We start from the raw sequence: 27,464 nt of genomic DNA on the forward strand, positions 1-27,464 counted from the left end.
AACTGCTGGATTTGCCGCGATGCTAGTGATTCTATAGTTCTGCCCATCCCAAACTTCTCCCTGATTTTCAATGCATCAGTTTCTCTGGGGAAAATTTAGCCTTCTCTATTGTGTCAGAGTCCCTAGCCTTGGGGATCCATTTCTTTCTTTCTGGTTAACAACTCCAGATCCTGGGAGCTTTGTATCCAAAGAAAGGGACACAAGGCAAGGGCGTCAGAATAAATAAAACACCTTTGCAGTCTACAGACCCTTAAATTTTACTGGTCTGCATGGTTGTCACCTTTTAAAGTCCTGACCCACAGACTATGCTATGACCAACACCACTTGCTGTACCTGGATTGATACTTTGGGGAAGTTGAGACAAGCCAGTTGGCTTAAAGTGACTCCTTCAACAGGGCCTTTCTTGACCTACTTGATTTTGATTGGTTTGGGTCTTGGGGACCATGGGTCCAAAGTGCACTCCCAACATTGGGAATTATCCTGTTTATAATAATCATAGTAGTTCCCCCTGGTGCGTGTTCTCTCAAAAGCTTTAATGCATAGTCACAGCCACTAACCATCAAGCAAATGATCCCCCTAAGAACAGAATGTCAGAAAAGAAAGAAAGAGAAGGACCACCTGAAAGCATGTGAACCTGATGTCGTGACCAGCGAATGCCACAGAGAGACTGGGCAAAAAATCGAGAGATCTCCAGACTGGAAGCTAATGCCTCAAATTTTGATCACATCTTTCAGCTAGGCTGCAAGTACAATCAAAGGGGGGGAAATTAATAAAAACAAGACAGTGGTCCCAAATGGAATTGCTTACCACCAAACTGAGACTTAACTACAGTTTGGGCTTTCCCATAAGTGCAACCTTAAACCTGTCAATCAGGAATGGCCTGGTCAGCACTAGTGAGGTAACCCGCCTGACAGATCCTTACCATCCCCAAAGGAAAATGATTCTACAATACCCGACCTGCCTTTTCATCTCATACAGCTGCCTTGTTCCTGCTGCCTTCTGCCTATAAAAGTCTTTCATCTGGTACAGCTCCTCAGAGCTCCTTTCTTTTTTGCCCCATCACCATCTATCCCCTCATACCCTCTTCCACCTCCACTCCTGATTACCACACTGTTATCCCTCCCTGTCCATGAGTTCTTTCTTTTTTTTTTTTTTGCTCAATCCCCCTAGTCCCCCTCACCAGAGCTGTCTGCCTGCTATCTATCTATGAGTTTGTTTCTACTTTGCTTGTTAGTTCAGTTTGTTCATTAGATTCCACACATCTCCTTTCTATCTGCTAGGTTGAATGCTATCTGATTCATGAACCAGTAAGTAAAGCAAATAAGTCTTTTAAATTTGCTCAGTCAAATTTTGTTTCACACCATCTTCCTCTTAAAGGCTAAGCCCCTGTTTCCTAATCCCTCATCTGCCAACTCAGGGGACTCACAGTAAAAACTGTTCTGTGTCTCTCTCCTAATTTGCTCAGGATCTTGTCCTGCCCTACTCTTCAGGCTAAAGTCCAGCTCTTTCTCTACAGCAAACAAGACTCTCTGCTGTTTCCCAAACACCCTGCTTGTTTCTGCATCTGTGTTTTTGCCCTTGGAAAAGCCTCTAGGCCTCCACCTAAAGTCTCAGATCACTTTATACATAAATGCTGCACGTTTCTTACTCCCCTTGTATAGAAAATCCTGATAGGTTTTCAAATTGTTGATTTGAACTTAAACTCTTAGAACTCTGGTCTCTAGCATGGTTCCTAGAATATAGTGATGGTTCAATTTTTTTCAATGAATAAATTTATCCACTTCTGAACAGTATCCTCATCTTTTTTGTTAACCCTTGAAATGCTACTTAATTTCAATGTCTCATCTCCGAGTTAGATTCTGCTGGCCCAAGGACAGGACCCAGACCAGGTGCTACTGTTTTGATGCCCACTGTAGCAGTACATTTGATTCGCCCAAGGATCTTGTTTAAAATACAGATTCAAATTGTAGGCCCAGGAGTTTAGCTTTCTAACCAGCTCCAAGATGATGGAGATGCTATTCTATGGACCACATTTGGGAAAGCAGAACACTACAGCATTTGGTAGACTACACACTGCCACTTAAGAATGCTGGGAGGATAGCATAGGAGATTTTCCAATGCTTCTGCTAACTAAGTCTGCCCTTTGTGCTTTGAAACTTAAATTGCATGATGCTGTTCTTTCCATGGACAGAGGTTACTAAACCAGTAAAAGTGTCTACAAGAATCTGCATGTACATAGAGCCTGGGAAGGTCTAAAACACACTCTGGGGTCTTTTCTGGGAAGTCACATAAGAACACCTAACATCTGATATAAAAATATACATATAAACATATAGTTCCACATGTATCTAGAAATCAACATAAAACAATGGCTTCCACACCATGCAGATGTTTCCTTCTGGGGATTATGATATGGGCAAGGGCAACACATATGCAACACATCTGAGATCACACACTCCAAAGCAGTGAAGGGGGAAAGGGCTGTAAGAACAAAACATTCCCTTACAATACCTCTACTCATCAGTACTTTGGTGAGTTGGAGACTCAGACCCGTCCATAATGGGCGAGTGTTCTGTTGCTTCTCTGAACAAAGGAAAGCAGAGGAGGAAGAGAAGAGAGGTCATGTTAAAGAGAGGAACCGACACAGACATGATTTGTAGCTCATTGATACATTGGAAAGAATGGTTGACTACACGCCCAGTGTTAGTGACAAATAAGTCACACAGAACTTTCAACCCCCATGAGCGAGTCAAAAGACCTCTCTATAGTTTTGGTAGAAAGGCAGGCTTTGGCACTTTTTACCCATTTCTCATTTTCTTGTCACATCACAGAAAATAGTTATTAATGATAATTCAACTCAATCTGATGAAAGCGTTTACTTCAAGAACCAAAATACCTTTTTGTTTCAAATTTGTCTTGAGTCCTCACTAGCTATGTGCAGTGAAACCCAGGAAATGAGAAACTGAATAGAGCTAGATAAAGAGACCCTTGACTTTTTTAACCAGCTCATTGTGTGTGCATCTGAGGGGTGCTTATAAATTTCAGAGCTGCTGTCACTTAAATAAATACATTTGGGTCAGGTAAAATTGGATATGATGGAGAAAATCTGGGGATCCAGAGAAAGAGCCTGGAATCTGAAATTCCTTATTTAGGTGAGATGATTTACCAGTGGAGGTACCATAGATACAGAAGATGTCATTTTCTTATGAATTAATCTTGGAGAGACTCCAGGGTCCTAGGCCTAGCAGCTGCCAGACCACACAAGCTAGAGCTGGAGTGTGGATGGTGAATGTTTTCATGATCTGTAATAATGACAGAGGGGAAGTTGCTGCTCCAAAGACGGACCAAGAAGTGGGAGTGGATACAAGAAATTTGAGTGGGCATCAGAATCCCCGCTGGAGGCTTTGTTAAAACACAGACTTCCAGACCCCCTCCCTCCCCCCCAGATTTTTTGACTCAGTAGGCCATGGGTGGGCCTGAGAACCCGCACTTCTAACAAGATCCCAGGCGACAGTCATGCTGCTGGTCTGGGGACTGCACTTTAAGGACCACTGGCCTAATGGAAAGAGACAGGGCTTATGGCTCACAGAGCACAGGGCTGGAGTGTCAGCTCCAACCAGCCATTGTGACTTTGGGCAAAGCACTTATTTTCTCTTAGCCTCATCTATAAAATGAAAAGATGTGATGCTTCCCGAGTGAGGCTGCAGTGAGAATTATATGAGTTCATATATGTTAGAAGAAGCTTCCAACCTTTGAGTAAGTACAAAGCAAGCACTTAATAAACATTAGCTCTCCTACCTTCTGTTAAATGCTAAGGACCCATAAAGCCTGGTTTTAAATTACTACAGATAAATTTGCAGGAACAAAAATGGCTGCCAAGCATGAGAGTCAGAAATGTGGTCAGTGGAGCCGATTCTGGTCCTGTTGTTTCCTGATGATTCAACTCACAGACAGCTGTCAGATTTTCCCAGACACCCCCACAGATGCTCTAGGAAATGAGAAACTGAATAGAGCTAGATAAAGAGACCCTTTAGTTTTTTAACCAACAGACATTGATAGTATATAACATCCGTTTAGTGGTGATGTCTTAGGAGCAACAGAAGAGGCAGGAACTGTGAGCATAGCAATCTATGTGTACCCCTCAGACTCTGCAGCAGATCAGAACAGATCCCTGAGATTATGATGTCGGTCTATGCTGGAAGCTATAAGGAGAGCTGAATTTTGGGTTATTTTGCTATGGGCCACTTCTTAAAGGTCTCAAGGTACCTGATGCCCTTTGTGTGTTGATTAAGTGGTTGGCCAGGACAGAGATGGGATCTGAGCCTCCTGTCTTTTTCTTAAGATGCATCCTGATACCAAGACAGTGAGCATCCTGAGAAGCAGGTAAAACATGGGACCAGAGGCAGCCTAGGGTGCTCACACCGGTCTCTTTCTCCCCTTCCTCCTTGGTGCCTGGCATTCTGAAGTTGTCCTGGTATAACCGGAACTTAAGTCACATGCTGTCTGGAATTCTGACCAAAGCAGTGCAGTTGGACTTGTGACATTCCCCACATCCCTGGGGCCATGGGCCAGCTTTACAAGGGAGTAGAGATAATTCCCCATCTAAAGGACAGCGATGGAAAGGAGAGGGGTAGAAGGAACAGCAGTTCATGGGCCTTCTCTGGAAAGGAAGCAGGTTCCTAGTAATGAAGAACACTCATCATTATTTTCCTGATAAACCCTCTGTTACTAGATTCTCATATTCATTATACTCTTCCTGATGAGGAAGGCTGAGGATCATTCTAGAACCTGGAAGAGGAGGATGAAAGGTCTGATAGGAACTCACCCAGTCTGCCAGGTTAGGATGTGGTGGGGACTGCTTGGGGGCGTTGCTCCAATTTCACTCGATGGCGTCGAGCTTCTCTGGCTTTGAGGTAAGGCAGCTGTATGCAGGTGGTGCAGAAAAGACGCGTCAGACACCAGTCAAGAGAAGCAGCTTCCTTCCAGAGATGCTGGATGTGACCTCTTGCAGGGTCACAGTGGGCAAATAGCCACCCCCTACACCATTCATCTCCTCCAAACCATGCAGCAGCTTCATCCTCAGTTAAGTTGACCTGGGATCCTAGGTCCCCGCTTTGCCACTGGAAAGTGGCCACAGGAATGGCGGCAGCCCCCACAGTAGCAAAGAACCTGACAGCCCACGGACCTTTGAGCGAGTGCTGAGCAGGGCTAGTGCAGAAGGGCCTATTTCTCTGGACATAGGAAGCGACACCTCATGGCATTTGTAGATGTGGCCTCAGTGTCAAAACTGTGCCTTTGTCTTGAACAGAGAACTTCCAGAAAGGTTCTCAGAGCTTGCTGCCTGCCATTTCAGGCTTATAATCTACCCCTTTGGACACTTCAAAGGGTGCTGGGCCTATAATAGCTCATCCAAATCTGACTACTAGGAGTTTACTGACATGGACAGAGTTTTTCCAGTTGGTAAAGTTTAGTAAGAAGTAAATTCTCCTTAAATGCATCCATTGCTTTCTTGGGAATGGAATATTTTTCATCAGGAAACCTCAGATATACTTCTTAACATTTCAGTCTAAAACATGCTCCAAAAGATTTTACCTAATCTTTCTAAATAAAGCACGTCTACTAGACAAGTGCTAATGCTTTGATGGAACATAAGCCCTCCCGGCCCTCTTCGGAGCTGCTGCTTCCAGTAGGGCAACAGGCTCAGCATGTCCATTCATTCACTCTCATGGTGCTCCGGGAAGCTGATGGCAGACTTCACTGGGCTTATTTTACAGATGGAGGAATATGGAGATGGTTCTGGGGTTTTGAAGTCCATGGTTCTCTCATGATTGCCTGAAGCATTTTTATTATTATCTCTGGAGCTTGTCATCAGACTGATGCACCATAATAAATGAGCCAACGGGGATATGAGGACAGAACCAAGGAGCCCTGTGGCCTGGCACACCTGGGAAGCCGGCAGGTCCTTCCTCTTCACCCTGCTCTCTCTAGGCCCCCAGAATCTCCTTCAGCTCCCCAAAGATGACCTGCTATTTTCTGTCTTTAGAATCACCCCTTTCCCCTAATCTTCACCCTCTTTCTAGGCACAAGTCCAGACTTGCAGTCCCTTCCATTTGCTATTGATTCTCATTTCATTCTACTTTTAAAATCATTTTTATTACATGTCAACATCCTCCTCCTTTCTTTTCCTACAGGCAGCATCTTGCCACTGCATGAGTTCTCCTCTCCTTATGAATGCCATGAGCATGGAAATGATTTGGTCCATGCTGGACCCACCGCCCTGCCAGCACCGGTACTGGTACTGAACAAGTGTTGTTATGACTGCCAGGATTCTCTCAGAGAAGGGTGTGTGACTTCTTAAGGGAAAGCATGGTTTCTTCCCTTTGTTACTTAATTCCTCCTGCTCTGAGTACAAAGATAAGGTAACCCTTAATTTGATTATGAAACTCTGAAAGCTCTTTACAAAAATGACTGTGGTTATATCCTAACTCTATTGAAATGGGAGTGCAAGGAGCAGCTACCAAGTGGTCACAGTGAAGTCCAGTCATAGGTCACAGTGAAGTCAGGTGCCGCACTCCAGGCTCCATCAGCCTGCCCCACCGGGGGACACACCTGCCGAGTTTCAAGGCTCCCACAAGCCAAGGCCCTAAGCAAGCCACGCTCTGCAAGGTGCCACCCAGGTCTTTACCTTACCTGTGTCTTAGGTAAACCCCGAGACACCTAACTTCTTTGATTTCTGTCCTCACCAGGAGAAGTGGCTGGAGGGATGGTTTGATGCCTACTGAGGAAGCTGAAGTAGGAGTTGGCCCAATCCCAGGTTGCAGAGCCCCCAACCCTCCACTGGGCTCACAGAGGATCAGATGTGCTGTCCCACCCCCTCCGAAGTCTGTCACTCTTGGCAAAACCAGGCCCAGTATGGGAGGGGTAAAGGGGTGATTGAAAAACCTCAAGTCTCATACATCTCACAGCTAGGTTTCTGGAATCAACCATCTCTCATTCCTCACCGCAGACTCTAAGAAATTCTGGAAGCCCTTGAAAAGAGTCAACAATTTGCTCATTCAGGGCCAACCCCATTCTGTCCCCATTCTCACCTGACGTGGCCTTGCACATCTGGGGCATCCTGGTGACTCTGCTGTGGGCCAGGAAGGTGCTCTGGGAGGAGGTGCTATACTGGGAGCCACTGTCAGAGGAGGTGGAGCTGGTGTGCGACAGGCGGCTGTGCTCCTTGTGCGAGGCGGTGGAGCGCTGGTACCACTGGCGCAACTCATCGGACACTGCAGTGCGCCCCGTGCCCTTGTCATGGGCGCACTCGCGGCCCAGCGAGGGAGTTCCCAGGATCTGCGAGCGTGATGGCGTCAGGCGGCCGGCGTCGCCCTCCTCACTGGCCCTCCAGCTCTCCCGGAACAGGCCGCCCGCTGTGTAGGAATTGGAGGTCTTGAACTGCGCCTTGACACTGTAGTGGCCCTCCTGGTCGCTCTCCAGGCTGCGCACAACCACGGGTGTGGCGCCCCCCTCAATGTACAGCGGGTACTCCTTGATGCGGTACTGCGAGCTGGGTTGGCTCTGGCTGTGCAGGTAGACACCAGGTGCGTTCCCGCCGCCCCCCCTCGCGGCCAGGTTGGGCATGCTGCCCGAGTTCGCTGTGCCCAGCGAGCCCGCCGCCCGCTGTCTCTGCCGCTGCCTGGCACGCGCCTTGGAGGGCGAGTCCTCCGCCAGGGTGGAGTAGTTGGCATTCATCTGCGCTGGGTAATAGTGCTCCGAGCTTGAGTGGCTGGTGCAGGATGAGCAGTCGTCCATGGGGTCTGAGCCATTGCTGCTACGAGTCCTCGGGGTGTAGAAGTCGGGGCTCCCTGTGTCATTCTCAGAGCCCAGGAGCTTGCCCTGGGACTCCAGGCTGGAGCTGCGGTGCCGAAAGTGCAGGGCGAGGCTGTGCAGGCGCGTGGGGCTGAGGTCCACGGACCTGCAGGGAGACGATGGGTGGTGGGTCTGTGAGCCCAGTGGAGGGTTGGGGGCTCTGCAACCTGGGACTCAGGAGAGAGGCTCCAGCAGCTGGGAAACTGAGCTGTGCTGCCCTGGGAATCCAGGTGCTTCCCATGGTTCTCAGGTGAAAAGGAGGCGGGAGAGCAAGGCTGACCCCTGGAGTCAAGCCTAGCCTCTGCTGGGATTTTGATTCCCAGTGGGAGGTAAGACTGAAGACAGCGCCCACATAAGGGTTCCCTCTGAAAAAAGTGTGCCAACAACCAGGGCTTTTTTTTTTTTTTTTTTTTTTTTTTAAGTGGAAAGGAATTCTATAGATACAAAGAGAACCAAAGAAAATGCCTATTCCAGTATTATGTTAAACCAAATGAAATGCCCATTTTTGCAGGTCAAAACAGGCCCTATGGAGACATTTCATATGGTTCAACCAAAGATAATGAAACCCACATACACAGATTTCCATTTCTATGAAGACTCTGAAAGGCAAGGTTGGTGGAACATGGAAAATGACTGATGCAAAAACATACCATGCCACCATTCTGTTTATAACGCATTCTGCTTATCGAAATCCATCCTACAAATATCCATCAATATGGCAGACAATGCTAGGGCCACATGAGAAGTTCAGGGTGGTCCTGTTGGCCAATTACACGAAGATATGAGTTCAGTTCTGACTGTCACCCAGGGGAGAATGAGAAGTTCCCATCATGTGGCCCCCTCATCCCACACCATTCCGTCACTCTCTTCCAGCCATACTGGCCTCCTGGGAACATGCCGAGTTCAGCCCTGTGTGCAGGGCTTTAACCTCCTGTTCTCTACCGTATCCTCAGAGCTTGCTCCCCCCTCCCCCATCCATTCAGGTCTCTGCTCAAAGTTCACCTTGTGAGAGAGAGATTCTCCATGCTTCTAGTTCACTCTAGCCCCTTGCTTGGCTCATTTTTCCTCTTAGTGCTATCACCACTTGACAGATATTTATTATGACACCTAACTGAAATGTAAGTCTGATGAGAGCAAGGGTGTGGTCTGCTTTTCTCACTGCTCTGACCCCTAGAATCATACCTGCTACACGGAGGCACTTTATAAATATGTGGTGCATGAGCAAATAAAGGCATGAATAAAATGAAGGAGAAAAATCTTGCCTGGAGTGCTCTACCTGCTATAAAATGGTTTACCATTTATGGGCGCTCACACCTTCTGTCCTTTGAGGTATGATCCCTACAGACTCAGTTTTTGATAAAATGGAATGGTGGCTTTGGTTTTGCTTCTTTTTAGAAAATGAAGGCCTGATTCATTGGAGCCTCCCTTTTTTGCCCATTCCTTTTGTTCTCTAATGAATTTATACCTTGAGGCATTAAAAAGTCCGGGATAAATTAGGCCCCAGTAGAAAACAACAGGAGGACTTTCCAGTAAAGATCACCTCATCAGGGCAAGGTGGTGTGGCTCCAGCATGCTTCCCTGATAACCTGCTGGTCTTTCCTGCCTGTATCTTGCTTAGGCTCCTTCCATGCGCACTGTCTGCCTGCGATTCTCCAGCTGCCTCCCGGTCCCACTAGGCATGGGCAGTGGGATATGATGGGTCTCTGCAAACGTGGGCAGACTGCTGCCAGCTCAGTTTTAAATCCTGCTTCATTTCAAGGAGAAACGACCTCCCTAGTTCAGGCGTGACTCTAGATCACCCATTATCTGGGCCAGCTGGAGCCAGAGATGTCCAATTTACAAAGGAAGTGGCCCGAGGGCCGGGTGGACTCACCTCGTGGAATGAACGTAGTGGGGACTCCGTACACGCAGGTCTGGTGTGGACGGCATGCTGGACTGTGAGTTCCAGTGCGGGAGGCTGCGGATGGGGCTGTTCTGGAGGGAGCTGCTTCCCCCTCCTGCTTCAGCACAGCTCCCTGTGCTGGGGAAACGCTTGTGGCTGCTGCAAACCAGAGGAAGCCGTGCTGGTCACCGCCACAGTGCCGCACCTGTGCCCAGGAGCTGACTAGCCTCCAGACATCAACCTTGGTGTTGGGTGGGCTTACTCAGGATTCCCACCCCCACTCCCTCCGATCTCCGAGCCTTTCCCTGAGAATCCTTATCCCCGGCCCCTGGGTCCTGGTCAGCCTTCACGGGGACAGGGAGCATGACTGTCTGTAAAGCCACTGTCCTGAACTGCAGCTTCTATTTTCCAACAAACATTTACTTGTCTGAACAACCACTTGGAGCTTAAATGGTGTAATGAAAGGAAATGAGAAAACCAGAGAAACCGACCAAAAATGCCTCTCCAAAACCCTCTCTCCAAGATCAGCCCAGTAATGAGCTGATAATGCACAGCTAACTCTGTAGAGTTCGGCTCCAGAATCCTGCTGGCTGATGGCTTAGGGTTCTGAACCACTTGGGGATTCCTACGAGAAGGCTGTCACTTGCCATTTTGGAATAGTACTGCCCAAGACTTCCTAATTAATTTCCGTGGAATTTAACAACATTAAAGCCATCTGCCAACACGTTGGCTGTGAGCCAAAACCTCCACTTTCCCTTGGAATGACAAACCTGCACCTGGACAGGTCAGCATCCCTGTTGAAAGTCAACCCCTGGAAGGAGTTAGGTTGCTTTGGATTTTGTAATTTGTGGATGCCATTTGGGACAGCCCACCGATGCTTTCAATAGCTGTTGACCATGCCTCCTGTGGCCTTCCCCACCCAGCTCACCTGGAATGACTGTGGGAGGAACGTTTCTTGACCTTCTCATACGGCTCATCTAGCGAGGACTCACTCCACATTTTGGGCTTTAAGGGTGACTTGTCATAGTCGTTGCGGTGATAGTGCATCTGCCTGAGTCCCTCCAGGGACTGGGGAGGAGGGGGCCTGTTATGTGATGATGGTGGCCGAGGAGGAAGTCCCTTGTGAGGGGACTGTAAGGGGGACAGTGTGCTGGAGACCTGAGAGTCTTCTGCGCAAAAATGGAGAGAGAGCAACTGAGCAAGGGTCGTCCTTCCTAGTGACCCCAGACAGGCCCCCACCCACCTCTGCCCCAATAGCAACACCTGGGAGCCAGGCCAGCATTTACTCTTGAAGGCGCCCATGACGCTTCCCCAGTTGCCAAACAAGTCAATCCAGAATAAACCAAACCTAAACTTTGAGCAGCATTAAATGGGAAGAGAAGGCTCAGTTTTGATGAGCTACAAATGGAATAAACCCAAATTTTATTAAATCCCATGGCTTAACGCTTGCTTCACACCAAACAGCAAAATGTCCTCATCGTTGGACGTTTTCTTTCAATAGACAGGACGTACGTCATTTGCTTTGGGGGATTTCAGCTCCATGGGGGTTTTGTCTAGTCTATTAACTGCTATATCCTTAGTGTCTACAACAATTATTGACATGTAGTAGGTGCTCAATAAATCATTTGTTAGAAAAAATGAATAAAAGCATATCTGTTCAGATTAAGGATCTACTCGTGGCTCTAGGTAAGAACTCTGCTTTTTCCAGAACTGTGTATATTGTTTTTAACATGTTCCCATATAATATTTTCATTTTGGAACTGCCTTAGATTCTTTGGGAAGGAGATGGGCTACAACTATTATAAATAAAGACCATGCCCTGCCCTCAGGGGAGTAACGCTCTAACATCAATGGCCGTAGGACTTTCGGAGGAAATGAATTCAGTTAGTCAGGCAAAGAGCTGTGGTCCGGAAGGGATTTCAGCAGTGGCCTGGCAGAGAGGAAAAGGAAAGGAAGAAGCCAGGACCCGATGCAGCTGGCACAGCAGCTGGTGAGGAGGATCAGAGGGTGACAGGGAGGAGCTCTGGTCAAGTGCAAGTGTAACAGACCTTCTGTGGGCACCGAGATAAGCAAGGTGCCCTACTGACAGGGGCCTTTCATTCCAGATTCAGGCGTCAGGATTAGGTCTGAAAGCCACAGGAAAACTAAGCATGGATGTTAGGATGAAAGTCCCGTTTAGTCATCTGGCAGGGGTCGCAAAAGGGTAGGATCCAGGGAGGGCTGGGGAGGGGTTAAGGAAGATATACAGTGGTGAGAGCCCCCGGGACAGCAGCACTGAGCAGAGAGAGGCAGGAAAAAATCAGTGAGCCTTGTGGAGGCCGAGGTGGGAGTTTGAGGGGAACAATACCCAGAAGAAACCTCAAACCCCAATAACCATTCATGTGATCCTAAATCCACTTCCAAAGAGTGTTCTTTTCACAGCCCACTTCTCAGCCCCAAGTCCTGGGCATGTGCTATGCCTCCCCTGCTCCTGCACATCTCAGATCAGTAAAGGGAAGAGCCCCTAGATGGCGTAAGCCTGCACTAGGGGGGCAGTGACACCCCCAGGTAGTCTGGGGGTCTGCAACATGGGGAAGAAGCTAATCATAAATGATGCATCAGAATTAGCCAATGACAATATATAATGCCCCCAACTCCTCGGTTACAAAGGAATCTCATGAAATTGTTCTCATTTCCTCCCCCCGGAGAGACTGGAGTCCACAGAGGCCAAAACCAGGGCTGGATCTCTGATCTTCAAAACACAGCTCCCTGCTCCCCTACAGCCCCATTTCCTCCCCACCCACATAATCAAGTGACCGTAAGAATATTGCAATGTGATTGATAATAGCAGGGCCAAGACGACTGGGTAAATAACCCGCCAGCCTTTCCCCACATTAACAGCGATTATTATTATTGCGATTATCTGCATTAGTCTGACCTGGGTAGACCTTTTATGTTTTCCATCTAAATAGCTACGTATCACTGCCCACCTGAGTTTCCCCTAAGGGGTAAAAAATTAACTGCCACTTAATATATCTCCATTTCATTAATGTCCTGGCCTCACAAGTTTGGGGTTAAATCCGTAGGAACGTGCTCAGAGATGGTTCTGGGTTGGATTTCTTTCCTATTCTATGTCAGGTGTGGACTGGGGATCCGGGTTGGGGTCATTTCTGTTTTTCCTGCTTCCTCCAGGCTCTCCTATCAGTTTTCAATCTTTTATTTGTGATCCAAACCAATGTCTGCCTCTTTTGTCCAGGAATTATGAATGCACTAAAGGAGACTATGTGTGGTGTAGAGATTCTCTGTTTAGGTAAAAATGTGGTTTGGCAACTAATAAAGTACGACTCATTGACTATCACCTTAAATCTGACCTTCAGGCACAGAAAACACTACAATTCCAATAGACATGGTTTACGCAGCGCCCAGCAACTCCTAACCAACTCAGTGACTATTGGGCAGTGAGAGAATTGCAGGGTAGCTGGGGCCATCCTGGCCCAGCTCTCACCGTTACACTGGCCTGTCCCAGGCTACACATAGTTTAACCCAGTTTAAACCAAACCCCTTCCCAGTCTCTGCAACCACCTACCATCCTCCAGAACAAGGGCATCGGAGAGGGAACTGTCTTCACTGCCAATATTTCCATCTGAGAAGACAAAGGCAAAAGTCTGAGAGTTTATCACATTCTTTAGACAAAGGCCTATCTGTAAAAATCCTGTGTTTAGCATGTCCTTCTCTTTCTACTCAGAGAGAATCCATGGAATACAACCCAAATGCTGCCGGGCATTTCTACGACAGCCCCGGCCGCGGCTCATGAGCTCACCCCCATCCCCGACACTCAATGTGCCCATCTTTGTGCTCTTGTTAGACAGGGCACCGCCATGCTGAGTGGCTTTATATCCAACAGGCTGCCTGGCCGGGTTACGTCATACCATGGTCTTGGCTCAGTCCCAGGGCATGTTCTGACTGACCTAAAGGAGGTGAACTGCTATTGATTGTACAAATGTGAAACTAGGGTGAGGAGCTTGGCTTTGCTCACAGGACAACAAACGGCTTCTCAATAAATGTCTTAAGCCATTAGTGGTGGTGGTGGTGGTGGAGCTGCAAAATTCAGCTTCTATCTCTACAAAGCTTATTTTCATAGACCCCATTCAATTAACCATGAGAACATGCAAGGGAGACAGCAAGGTAATCCTCCCCGTTAAACATCTGGGGAAACTGAGGCACAGCTAGGGAGCTGGTTTGTTTGGGATTGCTCAACTCTCCTGGCAACAGGTCTTTGGATACCAAGTTTAGTGTTTTTCTTTTGAAATAAAAAAAAAAAAATCATGCTGCCTGGCCAGTGTTGCTCAGTGGTTAAGAGTGGACCTATGAACCGGATTATAGTGATTCCCGGTCAGGGCACATGTCCAGGTTGTGGGATTGCTCCCCGGGTGGGGCATGCAGGAGGCAGCTGATCAATGATTCTCTTTCATCACTGATGTTTCTATCTCCTTCTCCTTTTCTCTTCCTCTCTGAAATTAAAAAATATATATATCTTTAAAAATAAACAGGCTAAGGAACTAGGAAGAATCTGAATTCCTTCTCTAATTCAAATGGGCTCGTATGATGCAAACATTATTTGAAAGAGGTAGCAAAATAGAGAAGACATATTCTTGAGTAGGAGTGTCCCTGTGTGCACCAAAGGCTTGCAGGTTTGATTCCCAGTCAGGGTACACACCTAGGTTGCTGGTTCGACCCCCAGTCGGGGCGTGTATGGAAGGCAACTGATTGATGTTCGCTCTCACATCGATGTTTCTCTCTCCCTTCCTCTGTCTAAACATACCCCAGGTGAGGATTAAAAAGAAATGGCTGCAGGCTTGGATGGGTCCCGTCACCAGTTAGTACAGATGATGTCAAAATGCACTATGTCAGCATTCCTAACAGAATAGCCCTCACTGGTTAAGTAGATTGCTTAGGGCATGCCAGGAGCTGGGCACTGGCCCACTCTCAGGCCTGGCGCCCGCTCCCAGGGCAGTGAGGGCAGCTGCTGTGGGGAGGGCTCAGCACTGACCATCAATGATGAGCGAGGCCCTCTGGGTGGGTTTCTTCCCAGACTTGATGCGGTTCTCGTTGATGGCATTCTCAATCTCCTGCAGCTTTTTCAGGGCATTCAGATAGGAGGTTTTCCTTTGTTTCTTCAGTTTTTTGCTGACATTGGGGTCGCTGGCGAGGCGGCGGGCAGCCTCCGTAATCTGGGATTGAATGGCAAACTCTCGTTCCAGGCGTTCCAGCTCGGCTTCCTGTGGGAGGGAGAGCCAGGGTTTCACCTCTGTCCTTTCCGCCCACGCCCCCCAAGGCAAGCCAGCCTTCCTTACTCCTGGGGACCAGGGCACTAGGCGCCCAGCAGACCCACTGCCTAATGCAGTGATCCTGCTCCTAAAACCTCTGACAGCCGGTGCGCTGGGCACACACACTTTTGAGACCATGGCCCTTGTTCCACTCTGGAGACAAGGTTGTCTGCACATGGGAGCATCATTGAGAAGCAAGGAGTCCTAATGCTGAGGGCCTGGGGCCTCCTGGCTTCACTCCATGGTCTCCACATGGTTCAGGAAGAGCAAGCCTTCATGGAAATTCAGACCCGTTCGGTTTGAATGGGCACAGGATGCAACACTATTTTCAGAGCAGCTTTCTGTCCTGCTCTGCAGGCCTGCTGATGGGGGCTCCACTGTGCCCCTCTCCCCCACCTTCCCCACACCCCTCTGTCTCTCAGATTTTGAGCCTTCTGTGCTGGAGCCTGGAAATGAGTCAGCAGGGACAAAGATGGAGTGAGCTGTGAGTGGGACTCCACCAGCCAGCTGTGCTGACAGCCCTGGTTCAAACACTGCTCCCTGGCTTTGTGTACGCCCAGGATAGTCTCACAACTAAAACTGAGCCCAGCACATGCTGGCAGCCCAGTCTGTACAGATGGCCGCCTGCTGTGGGGGGGTGGGAGGGGGAGGGTGCAAGTGCATTTTCAAGAGAAAAGGGAGTTTGTTCTTCAGAGAGCAACTCTGAAGCCTGCCAGCTAATTCTGCGTTCCTTCCTTTGAGGGATTTCCGACCAAAATATGCAGGGACAGGTGAGGAAGACGGGGATGCACATGGAATTCTCCAGGAACTAAAGGCATATTTTGCTGACAAGTGTGAAGAAGCAGCTGGTGAGAAGGTGCGGTGAGATGGGACTGTGGGAAGGACAATGGGGCTGTGGGGGGGGGGGGGGGACTCACTAAGGTGAGGTCTCCTCATAAAAGTTGAGTTCCTGGTATCTGCCCAGCACAGGGGAGAGGAAGTTCCCCCAGGTAATTCTGATGACAGCAGATTTGAGATATACTTGACCAGATGGTCTTCTAAATCCCACCCATCCTCGACTCAGTTTTGACCCAATATAATTCTGCCTCTTCCACAGGCTGCACCTGTCCTGTAATGTCCCCTTCTCCACCTCAAGCTACTCATGTTTATTGCTCATCAAGCCGGTGTGAAGACCCAAGTTAAACTTCCTCCATATAGTAGCTCACTTAACCCTGGATCTGGCCCAAAGAAATAAGGACTCTGCAATTGTACTTACTGTACTGAACAGGAAACTGCCAGGTGAAGATTCAGATTTGGGTGAAGCATTTGGTGCAGCCCTGCCCCCAATTCACCCGCCCCCTGCCCCCAGGTGCAGATCTCAGCAGACTGCCCCCCCCCCTTTTTACCCGCTCCAGGACACTGTGTTCTGGTGACTTTACCCGCATGCTAACCAGTGGGCTGGGGCTCTTAGTAACCAGGGATGGGAGGCCATTAAAAAGACACGCAATGGGCATTATTAGAATGTCCTCCCAAGATTAACCTCACAGCTTGCGACAGGCCTATCCTGTCAGATAAACAATGCACACTAAAAGCAAAATGCTTAGGAACACTCAACTAGCTCATCCTACCCTGGGAGCCACATACTGACCAACCTGCGAATGTAACCAGAGGCGAAGGGAAATACTGAGCAGGAAGGGGACAGGGCAGCTGGCACTGTGCGGAATGCTGCAGCTGTTACAGAAAACCTGGGAGCCCCAGCAAACAGAAAATGAGGGTGATGTGAGAGAACCCAACACCAGGAAGAAGGGCGCACCTCTCCCTTGGGCAGGATTTTCTGTTCATCCAGCTTGAAGGCCGTCCCGATTCTTCTTCGAACAATGGGTGGTTCCTCCCCTGGGTCCAGGGGATATTCAACAGGCAGTTTACCTGTCAGCTCCTGCAAATGTGCAACAGCAGGAGGAGAGGCGGAATCAGGGGGCAGGTGCTTATTTCCAGGAGACAGACAGACACACACACACACACACACACACACACACACACACACAACACACTCTTCAAAGCACACATTCAAAATAGTACCTTTATTAAGCAAAATGCCTAAATGAATGTTAATAAGAGTTTTTAAAATGTGATTTCATTTCTCTAAAAATGGATGAGAGCAATCCTTTTTTACAGAACAGATGCACTTTGAAAAGTTCTTCCGAAAGTAACTGTCACATAAACAAAGTTGCTTTAGATTTCATCATAAACCTTGCATTTGATTCATTTGTTAGTTTCCCAAGTGTTTCCTGCATGCCCACTGTGTGCCAGGCGGGGCCACACACAACTCTGATCTTTCTGGCTCCCGTGCAGGGCCCCTGTACCCCATCCTCCCTCACTGATAGCTGAGATTAAAGTGTCTTCCACATAGTCTTTCTTAGGAAGAGTGGTGTCTATATGGAAAATCCCAGAAAAATGCATATGACAAATTAGAAACTAAATATAAGAATTATTCCACTCAGGCCAACACTCAGGGAACAGGCTGAGCTTAAAAGACATTAAATGTACACAAATAAGAGTTTCAGTACAAACTGAAAATAAACCCGTACTTTTGGCACATCTATTAAAGCGGATCTGTTGAGTGTATATTTTGGGGTCTGAAAATCTAATTGTTGTGAGTACGATGACAGTGAGCTTAGTTGACACATGGCCATAGTGACAATGACCCTGCAAACACTAGGTCAGTGGAATGAGCCCAGATTAGAATTGGGCTCCATATGAGGGGCTATGTCTGGGCTAAATAAAGATCAAATCTGAATCAGCAGCTAATCCATGTGGTGGAGCCAAGGTATCAGTTGTGAGGAGTCCCTTCCAGAGAAAGAAAGTCCTGGGAGAGCCACTGTGAGCTGCCAATGGCACAGGTGGCAAAGCCCAGCCCTGGTTTCTAGCCCCAAATCAATACCTGTGCTGCACAGACTCAAGGAAGAGTTCACAGTTCAGCTTCGTCATGAAAAGCTATTGTCTCAGGTGGCCCAGTGCTAGTGTCCCACAGGCGGGAAGCCTGGACCAGCAGATTCCAGATGCTGATCTACCTTCTAAGCCAGTGGTTCTCAACCTTCCTAATGCCGCGACCCTTTAATACAGTTCCTCATGTTGTGGTGACCCCCAATTTCATTGTTACAAATTGAACATAATTAAAGCATAGTGATTAATCACAAAAACAATATGTAATCATATATGTGTTTTCCGATGGTCTTAGGCGACCCCTGTGAAAGGGTCGTTTGACCCCCAAGGGGGGTCACGACCCACAGGTTGAGAACCGCTGTTCTAAGAGGAGTGGTCTGGCTTCTCCCACCGTTTTGTGTGTGTGTGTGTGTGTGTGTGTGTATGTGTGTGTGCGTGCTCACTGGGGTGTGGTGTGTGCACTGGGGTGTGCGTACAGACATGTGCAATGGTGCGTGCATGTGAATGCACCTGGAGTGCACCAGCACTCTGCACCTGAGAATGGGCCCTAGGCCTTTTTGTCCCGTGTAAGCATTCTAGAGGACAAAGGCAAACTGTCTGAGCGTGGAAGGCTCTGCAATCTTCCTTTCTGTTTCTTTCCTTTTTTTTATTGTGGTTCAAATGTTGCCAAAGTCCTATGTGTTTATTCTGTGACATGTTTATCTGATTCCCTCAAAGTCAGTTTATAAACAACATGCACACTGAGAATTCTATATTGTTAGGACTTTCCTTTTTTCACCTGAAACTTATAAAAGGAGGGGAAAGTGGTTAACATGGCAAGTCTAAAGTATCTGTGGTTTTAAAACAAAATACTATGTTTTAAAAAACGAGACTACTGATTTTCCACCATCTGCTTGACGGTCTTTAACTCAAGGCCTCGATTCTCCACATTTAATCCGATTTCACATGTAGCCAGAGCCACATGAGGAAGGAGGATTTCACACACTGTTGTGGGGCTTGGCTTGGTTCCTCTTAAATTCTCGTATTGGTATTTCTGCCAAATGCTTCTGCTCCACCCCATTCTGGCTGCCCCGCTATCTCCCCAGGGGACAAACTGCTCCCCGACATCCTGAGCGGAGGGACACAGTGTGTGGCACAGACAGAGGTACTTCTGCCCAAGATTACAGAGGCGTCCAGAGACCAGAATGGGAGACGTCACAAAGCAATCTGCCTGGGGCCAGAGAGGGTATCCCTTCTGCTCAAGCTGTTTTCTGCTGTCAACATTGTAAGAAGCGAAAGCTTTGTTTTCCTGATAATTGCTTTTAGTTTTAAGAGACACAGTGAGACCTTCTTTAACACATGCTAACTCTGCCCTGACATGTTTCTCCAATTGTCTGATGCTGACTCCCTGCTGGGTTTAGGGACATTGTCTCTATTAAAAACAAAACAAGTCTTTACAAATTATTAAATGCAGACGCCCAAAGCCATACTTCTTAAATTTTTAAAGCATATTCTTTATACAAAATGCTGGTGGCTGCTGCAAACCAGAGGAGGACATGCTGGTCATCACCAGAGAGCCACACCTTTCCGTGGGAGTCTTGGGACCTCAAGGAAAAGCTTGCTGGGGACCCCTCCCTCCCTCCCTCCCTCCCTCCCTCCCTTCCTCCGGGCATGTGCTTTCCTAAGATTTGCAGTGGGTTTGTGCTAATGTGGGTCTGGTTTGAGTTGGCTCCGATTTCAATCAATCCAGTACCTAATTAAGCCAAGTGGAAATGTAATGTGATTTCATTCTAAGCCCCTGGTTCATTTGGCCTGGGGCAAGGCACTATTACTGAGGGCAGGGGAATACAGTCTGGGAGCCTCTTTATACTTCCGATTCTCAACTGTTCACCAGTATCGCTCTGTGTAACATTATATGAACTACAATGGCTCCCTGGAGGGCTCCCGCCCTATCCTGTGCAGGTGCAAGCACATGCACACACATGTCCATGCACACACATGCACAGTAAGGTGTATGGCATTAAAAGTTCAATTCATCAAACATGCTAACAGAGAACTGCAGAATATACAAAAGAAGGTGGAAGTGGACATTCAAGTAATACAACAGTGGCCTGTCACAGCCTCTGAGTCCCAGTGAAACCTGAGACCAGTGCAAACAGGAGCTTGAGGAATGTTGCTATGCATAAAACTTAAAGATATCACTAGGCTAAGACTTCATTTTTTTAAAAAAAGAGTGTCACATCAGATGAGTTTTAAAGGGAATTATATATCAAGTGAAATCCTGTTTCTTTATTGATTCCCAGTGATGCTTTTCAGCATGATTTCCAAAGATATAGTATCTGAAACAGCCTCAAGGGAACAAAAGCCACAAGTCAACTCAGACACAAAGTCTTAGAAAATGGTGGCAAACCACTCCAGTCAAGGAGGTAATAACATACGAGAAAATGCTTTATAAACTAAGGGGCACCGGGCAAACATTATTATTTACAGGTGCTACCATGACTGGTCTCCAGTGAGGTCCCACTTGAGACTCAGCTTGCACTGGTACCCTGGTGTCCCAGGAACGTCACTTCTGTTTCTGATGGGGCACATGACAGGGGTTGGCTATTTCCAACGTTTGTGTGTCCGGAGCTCTTGTTTCCCTCCTATGATCTCTTTGTGACCCACTCCCCTGTGTAAGTCTGTGAAGGGGATGAGGGCTCAGACAATACAGACTTCCCCAGGCAGCAACGGTAACTGCTTACGGCTTCTCGGAGGCAGAGTTTCTTGAGCTCCTCCAGCCGCTGGCGCAGCGTTTCCTCCAGCGCTTCCTGCCGGGACTTCAAGGCAGCCAGCATGTCTTTCTTGGCGGACTGAGAGCTATCCGATTCCTGAGAACCTGTCAATAAACAGTGGGGTTACTAGGCCAGCTCAGTGGGGGACACACATCTGGACCACTAAGAAATTTAACTGGAGCCTACACTGTGGACCTGGGATTTGCCCCAGGAATCAAGAAAGTGTGAAATAAAACAGGTGTTGCAAGGTTCCAAGTGTGAGGAGAGAATTCTCAGCAAGTAGTGGACTTTACAGCTGACCAGAGGCACTGGCAGAAAAATTCACACGTCTGGAAAAGAAGTTTCACTTTCTTGATTATCTTAAGATATGTCAGATACCTGTTTTAACTTCACTAGTGATGTTTAATAGACTTTGTACAATGAAGGGGAAAGTAAAATTCAAGCCAGTAATTTTAATACATAGTTTAATTTTTTCTCCATTCAAAAATGCTGATGTTTTGCCTTGGCTGGTGTGCTCAGTGGTTAGAGCATCGGCCTGTGCATCAAAGGGTCCCAGGTTCGAATCTCCGTCAAGGGCACCGGGTTTCACAGGGTCACTGCCTCAGTCAGGGCACATGCTGGAGGCAACCAATCAATGTTTCTCTCGCTCTCCCCCCCTCTAAAAATTCAATGGAAAAAATATCCTCAGGCAAGGATTAACAAAACAGATGTGTGTGTGTGTGTGTGTGTGTGTGTGTGTGTGTATATATATATATATATATATATATATATATATATATATATTTGCTCAGTACAAAGAAAATGCATGTTTGACATTAACATTTTGGAAATGCAGACATGTATCAAAATAGTCCAGAAGCTAAGCTCCCAAAGATAACCACTGTCATACATTTTCTTTTAACCTGTTTATCTAAGCCATACATTTAAAAAATAAAATTAGATTTTTATTGTGTTTTTTAACTTAATACTATATCATGAGCAAATTCCCTCTTAAGAGCTACACATAGTTTTACAATGTGGCAGAACTATCTGAATGATGATTCAAATAGCAGACTGATAGATATGAAATCTTTGTGAAGGCACACTGTGAACCAAACTAGAGGAAAATAAGCTGACATGCCAACCAGAGAGATGTAGGTTAGAAGAAAGCACACTTTCTTGGCTGCAATGTTTGGATTCTGAAATTTCCTGCAGTGAAGCTATTATACCCTTTCACTTTGCTGGGGTAGGCACGGTGCACTGGCTACCTGGAAAAGGAAAGGCTGAGTATTACTTTGCTTCTCATGCCCATGGTGGGCAGAGTGTTAGACATGGACAGGTTATACTGAGTGTGCCTTCAAAAGCCTCACATGATGCCAGTTGCAACAGAATCAAACAACATCGAACACCTAGGGAGGAATCTAATGAAAAATATGCAAGATCTCTACAACGAAAATTTTTGCTGAAAAATAAATTACAGACCTAAAATAATAGAGAGACGTAGGTAGTTGTGGATTAGAAGCTTGACACCATAAAGATGTCAGTACTTCAGGAATTAACAGAATCATTGCAATACCAATAAAAATTCGAGCAGGACTTTTGGGAAAGGGGGGGTTAGCAACTGTATTTCCATGTAAAGCATTTTTGAACAATTCAGTGAATAACAGATATGAGAATAACCTATCAGAATTCCTAGTCAATTGGTCACTTTCTCCTAATGGTAAAGAAGACATCTCAGAGGGCTTCCAGTCAACATAGATGATGGAAATGCTGTGTTTGCCTCCTCCCACAATCACATCAAAATTAAAACAAAATTCAGAACCTACATGAAGAACCACCTGAAGACAAGATGAATAGAAATCCTATAACTAAACATATATAGAAGAAGCCACAAAGAGATTGGTAAAAGGGGTGGAAACGCAGAACAGGCAGGTCCCACACCCACTCGTGGCAATTAGGAATCGAAAGGGACATCGGCTGCAGAGGTCCTCTCTGAGGAGTGAGTGGCCCCAGGCTCCCTACTCCCTGCTCTGTGGGTGACAGGGGGTGGTGCCCCAACTTCCCCACCTACCCTGCCTTGAGTGTGACAGGGTGCAGCGCCCCAAACCCCCAATCGGCCCTGCTCTGTGCATGACAGGGGGGAGCTCCCCAACCCCCTGATCAGCCCTGCTCTGTGCGTGACAGGGGGTGGCACCGCAACCTTCCCATCGACCCTGCCTTGAGTGTGACAGGGGGCGGCGCACCAACCCCTCAATCGGCCCTACCCTGAGCATGTCTGAGGGTGGCATCACAACCTCCTGATCTGCCCTGCTTTGTGCATGACAGGGGGCGGTACCCCAACTCCTCAGTCAGCCCTGCTCTGAGCCCGATCAGGAACTGCAGGGCAGGCACCTAGGGATTGGGCCTGCCCTCTGCCACCTGGGAGTGGGCCTAAGCCAGCAGGTTGTTATCTCCCGAGGGGTCCCAGACTGTGAGAGGACACAAGTGGGGCTGAGGGATACCCGCCCCCCTCGCCGCCAATGCACAAATTTTTGTGCACCGGGCCTCTGGTAACATAATAAAGGGCATATATGACAAACCCACAGCTAATATCATACTCGGTAATGAAAAGGTGAAGGATTTTTCTTTAAGATCTTGAACAAGACAAAGATATCTACCCTTCACCGTTTTGTTGAACATAGTATTGGAAATCCTAGCCACAGCAATCAGACAAGAAAAAGAAATAAAAGGAATCCAAATTGGAAAGAAGTAAAACTGTCATTTGCAGATGCTATGATACTATACAGAGAGAACCCTAAAGATTCCACTAAAAGACCATTAGAACTGATAAATGAATTCAGCAAGGTAGAATACATAGTTAATATTCAGAAATTGGTTGTCTTTTTATACTCCAATAATGAACTATCAGAAAGAGAAATTAAGAAAACAATGCCATTTATAATTGCATCAAAATAAAATAAAATGCCTAGGAATAAATTTAACAAGGAGGTAAAAGACCTGTCCTCATAAAATTATAAGACATTGAAGAAGAAAATAAGAAGAACCAAATGAATGTAATCATATATTATGATCATGGATAGAAAGAATTAACATTGTTTAAATGTCCATACTACCCAAAGCAATTTATAGATTCAATGCAATTCCTACCAAAATATCAATGTTTCTCACAGAACTAGAACAAATATTCCTAAAATTTACATGGAGCCACAAAAGACCCTGAATAGGCATAGCAATCTTGAGAAAGAACAACAAAGTTGGAGGAATTATGCTACCTGATATTAAGTTATAGTACAAGGCTATAGTAATCAAAACAGTATGGTACTGGCATAAAAACAGACACATAAGTCAATGAAACAGAATATGAAGCTCAGAAATAAATCCACAGCCATATGGTCAGTTAATCCATGGCAAAGGAGGAAAGAATATACAATGGGATAAAGATAGTGTCTCCAATAAATAGTTTTGGGAAAAATGGACAGATACATGCAAAAAAAAAATAGACCACTTTTTTACACCATATACAAAAATAAATTCAAAATTGATTAAAAACAAATGTAAGACGTGAAACCATAAAACTCCTAGAACCAAACATAGGTAGTAGAAGTTAGATATTGTTCTTGGTAATTTTTTTTTCCAATATGTCTCATTAGGCAAAGGAAAAATAAACAAGTGGGACTCCATTTAACTAAAGAGTTTTTGCACAGCAAAGGTAACATTAATAAAACAAAAAGACAGCCTACTGAATGGAAGAAGGTTTTCATCAATGATAAGGGATTAATATTGAAAATATACATACAACTCAACACGAAGAAAACAATCAGTATCAGTCTATTTTGACTCCATTTTGGGCTTTTTTCTCCCTCACCCCATTCTAGTGTGAAATAGAGAAAATATGTAACTGCAGGAGAGTATCATCTTTATGCCTCCACAGTGGCTCGTAAGTATTAACTGGAATAAACAAACAAACAAATGTTGTCAGTCACACTTGGATGCTCTAGTCAAGTTGTACCTCATGTTGGTAAAGAAATCTAGTACCTGTAAGTCGTTTCTTTATAGTGCCTACCTTCCAAACCTTTAATCATTTTGGTACCTCTTCTTTGGATTTTGTCATGCTTCAATCACAGGTTTCCAAACTCAACAGCAATCCTGAACAAAAGTGTGCCTCTTAGGAAGTCTCCATTACCTCATGGTTCTTAGACACTAAATCCACATGGTGTTATGTTCATGCAACACACAGCCAGACAGGGCTCCCCTTTTTGAATGGTTCAGTTCAAGTGCTCTCCTTCCTTAAGTCTATGACCCCGTGCTATCAGTACTATCTCCAAGTTTATATCCATCCAATATCACATACTAAGTCACTTTGAATCTTCTCTGGTTCTCGTTGTCATAGTCACCAATTACATTTGAGAACACAGGAACTACTTATGAGGTATGCTCTGTTCTATCATCTGAAGAATTAATAAGAATGTAAAATAATACTGGAAGGAAGTCATACTTTGGACTGAAAAAACAGGCCTGGGGACACTTGGGTCCAAGAAAGATGAAAGGATCTCTAGCTCACGTGAAAACTTCATTGTTTTCCCCTTTCACCCCTGCCTAGCCTCTCCATAGGAAATGATGCTGGATGCAGTCAAATATAAGAATTAATCTGTTCAAGGATGGCAAAAGTCACACAACATTAAACTCTGGGAGGTAAAGCACAATGTTTTTAGATCATTCTGTCTCTAGTTGTGGGATTAGTTAAGCTTTGGTCTTGAGTTATAGGGCTCATTAGCACTACCTAAATTATTTTATTCATAATAATTAACCTAAATAGCCAACCCACATAAGACAGACTAGATGGCTCAAGAGGCCCTCTTCATGTCTGGCACCACTAAGTCTAGCTCTTTTACTCCTTTATTCTGGATATTGCTTCACGAGAAATGTGGTGCAGAGCACCAAGTTAAATCTCTGCAAACTCAGCCAGCCTGGCCTGGCCATGTGGATTTCCATTTTAGCCATAAGGATACCTGAGTGGAGGGTCAGACAGTTCTGAGTTTGATGAACTCTAAACCACTTACTAGATGTGTGACCTTGGGATACTGACCTGCCCTCCTTAATCTGTTGTAAAGACTAAGTGAAATAATGCATATGACACCACTGTGTGTGCCTGGAATAAATAGGTAACTCCTCAACCTTGGGTGAAGATTTAACATGAGTGAGTGCATATATATCCCTACATGTACATCACACACACACACACACACACACACACACACACACACCATAGAATTAGAGAGAGAAATCATTGAGACCACCTCTTCACCATTGCTTAAGGAGATATGCATTCAGGTTCATGTCAGATTGCATCTGAAAGAGGTTCCCAGTGCCTCTGTTTCTCTAAAGCAAAATTCCTTGCTCTTGGACAAGGGCTCTGAGTTCTCCAGGTGACTTTATTTCAGAGCTTGTGGGATCTAAGCCTGTGGGACGTTACCTGCAACCAGGCAAATATGCCAATCATGAGGAGAAGTGGTCAAGTTCCTAGCGACAATGATGCCTCAGTAACAGTTCCATAGAAAGAAACCAAAGGGCATCAGAGAAGGAGCCCCAAGTGGTCTGTGATGTTGAGGAGATTCCCACGGTGTCCACAACAATCCTCTAGGCATCCCCTGAATGGCACAGCTGACATCCTAAAGGGAGGCCAGCAAGTTAGCCAGAAAGCAGGAGGCAGAGAATCCTGGCTAATTCCCTGAAGAGATAGTGATTCCAGGAGACACCCAATCAGGGAAGGGCCTCAGGGGCTCTGGTCTATGGGGATCTTAACAAACTAAAGGATTGTGACCATGTCCAAAGTGATTCTAGACACCGAAATCATTTCAAATCAGCACATAGACTTGCCTAAAGGTACAGAAACTCTCTGTTACCACGGTTTATCCATTTCCACTTATTTGAACCCACACAAATAGGCAAGAACACCCCAAGGCTATAAATTTAGTCCCTCAGAAATTAAAAAGTGTAAGTCTAATCTTTGAAAGGGGCAGTGAAGGACAGGAAAGAGACCCGGATTTCCATCACAGACCTGAATGTGTAAAGCCTCGGGTTACCAACTCTGGTAGTCATGATGTTCCCTTCTAGAAATGACCAATTAACCTACCTCCAAGAGCCCTCCAAACCTGAAGAATCTATTATTTAATAAACCACTTACTCAGGCAGTTCCCTCGTGCCTCTGGCGGTGATTTTTGCAGCTTGTACAAAAGTATGCTCACATCCAGTGCCACCTTCCCTCTTTCCCTTACGATTCCCGCACCTAGAAAAGACGGGCACCCTGCCAACTCCGGTCCTTCCCCAGTTACTGCGACAATTTGCCTCAAATTGGAAGGGAATGTCTAATGATCAACCAGCACCTAAAGAATTTATTTCGTCATCTTATCAACAGTCCAAAGCAAATACCTGTATGCTAAACAGATTAATCGGAGCTGCCTTTGGGATTATAAAAGTAGGAAGATAGAAAACTACTGGAGTCAGAAGTGGGATCTCAAAACTTATGAACTGACCAAACAGTGGCCAAGTTACTTCAAAAGGGCTGTCTACCCATAATGAATGGGTCAGGAGGCAAAGAACATCAGAGGTGATTTGAATATTTTTGGAAGATATAAGCAATACATAAATACTTTCTAGTTGTTAATAGAAGTTTAGAGCAGTACCAAGTGTATAGGAAAGAGTGACCTAAATATGGTTTGGAAAACATACCTTGATCCTGTGGCTTCCTGAGGCTGAAGTCCACAGCCTAGC

General features: G+C 46.2%; 1 protein-coding gene across 6 annotated transcripts in view; it reads right to left on the reverse strand.

Moving 5' to 3' along the window:
- The window catches only part of LOC118659681 (FERM domain-containing protein 4A), a 98,479-nt gene that overhangs the window by 11,881 nt on the left and 59,134 nt on the right, over nt 1-27,464 (reverse strand). For 5 of the 6 annotated variants that reach the window (XM_036315935.1, XM_036315933.1, XM_036315932.1 and 2 more), the window contains 8 exons: nt 20,685-20,818; nt 16,832-16,954; nt 14,763-14,991; nt 13,299-13,355; nt 10,662-10,902; nt 9,725-9,892; nt 7,089-7,957; nt 4,826-4,922 (listed from right to left, as the gene is read on the reverse strand). In XM_036315935.1, coding sequence (XP_036171828.1) covers nt 4,826-4,922; nt 7,089-7,957; nt 9,725-9,892; nt 10,662-10,902; nt 13,299-13,355; nt 14,763-14,991; nt 16,832-16,954; nt 20,685-20,818 — 1,918 coding nt within the window. Of the gene's footprint in view, nt 1-2,506; nt 2,584-4,825; nt 4,923-7,088; nt 7,958-9,724; nt 9,893-10,661; nt 10,903-13,298; nt 13,356-14,762; nt 14,992-16,831; nt 16,955-20,684; nt 20,819-27,464 lie in introns of all 6 variants that reach the window. The other variant, XM_036315931.1, reaches the window with a different exon arrangement.

The sequence above is a fragment of the Myotis myotis genome, unplaced genomic scaffold (assembly GCF_014108235.1).
Source record: "Myotis myotis isolate mMyoMyo1 unplaced genomic scaffold, mMyoMyo1.p scaffold_m19_p_68, whole genome shotgun sequence".
NCBI lineage: Eukaryota > Metazoa > Chordata > Mammalia > Chiroptera > Vespertilionidae > Myotis > Myotis myotis.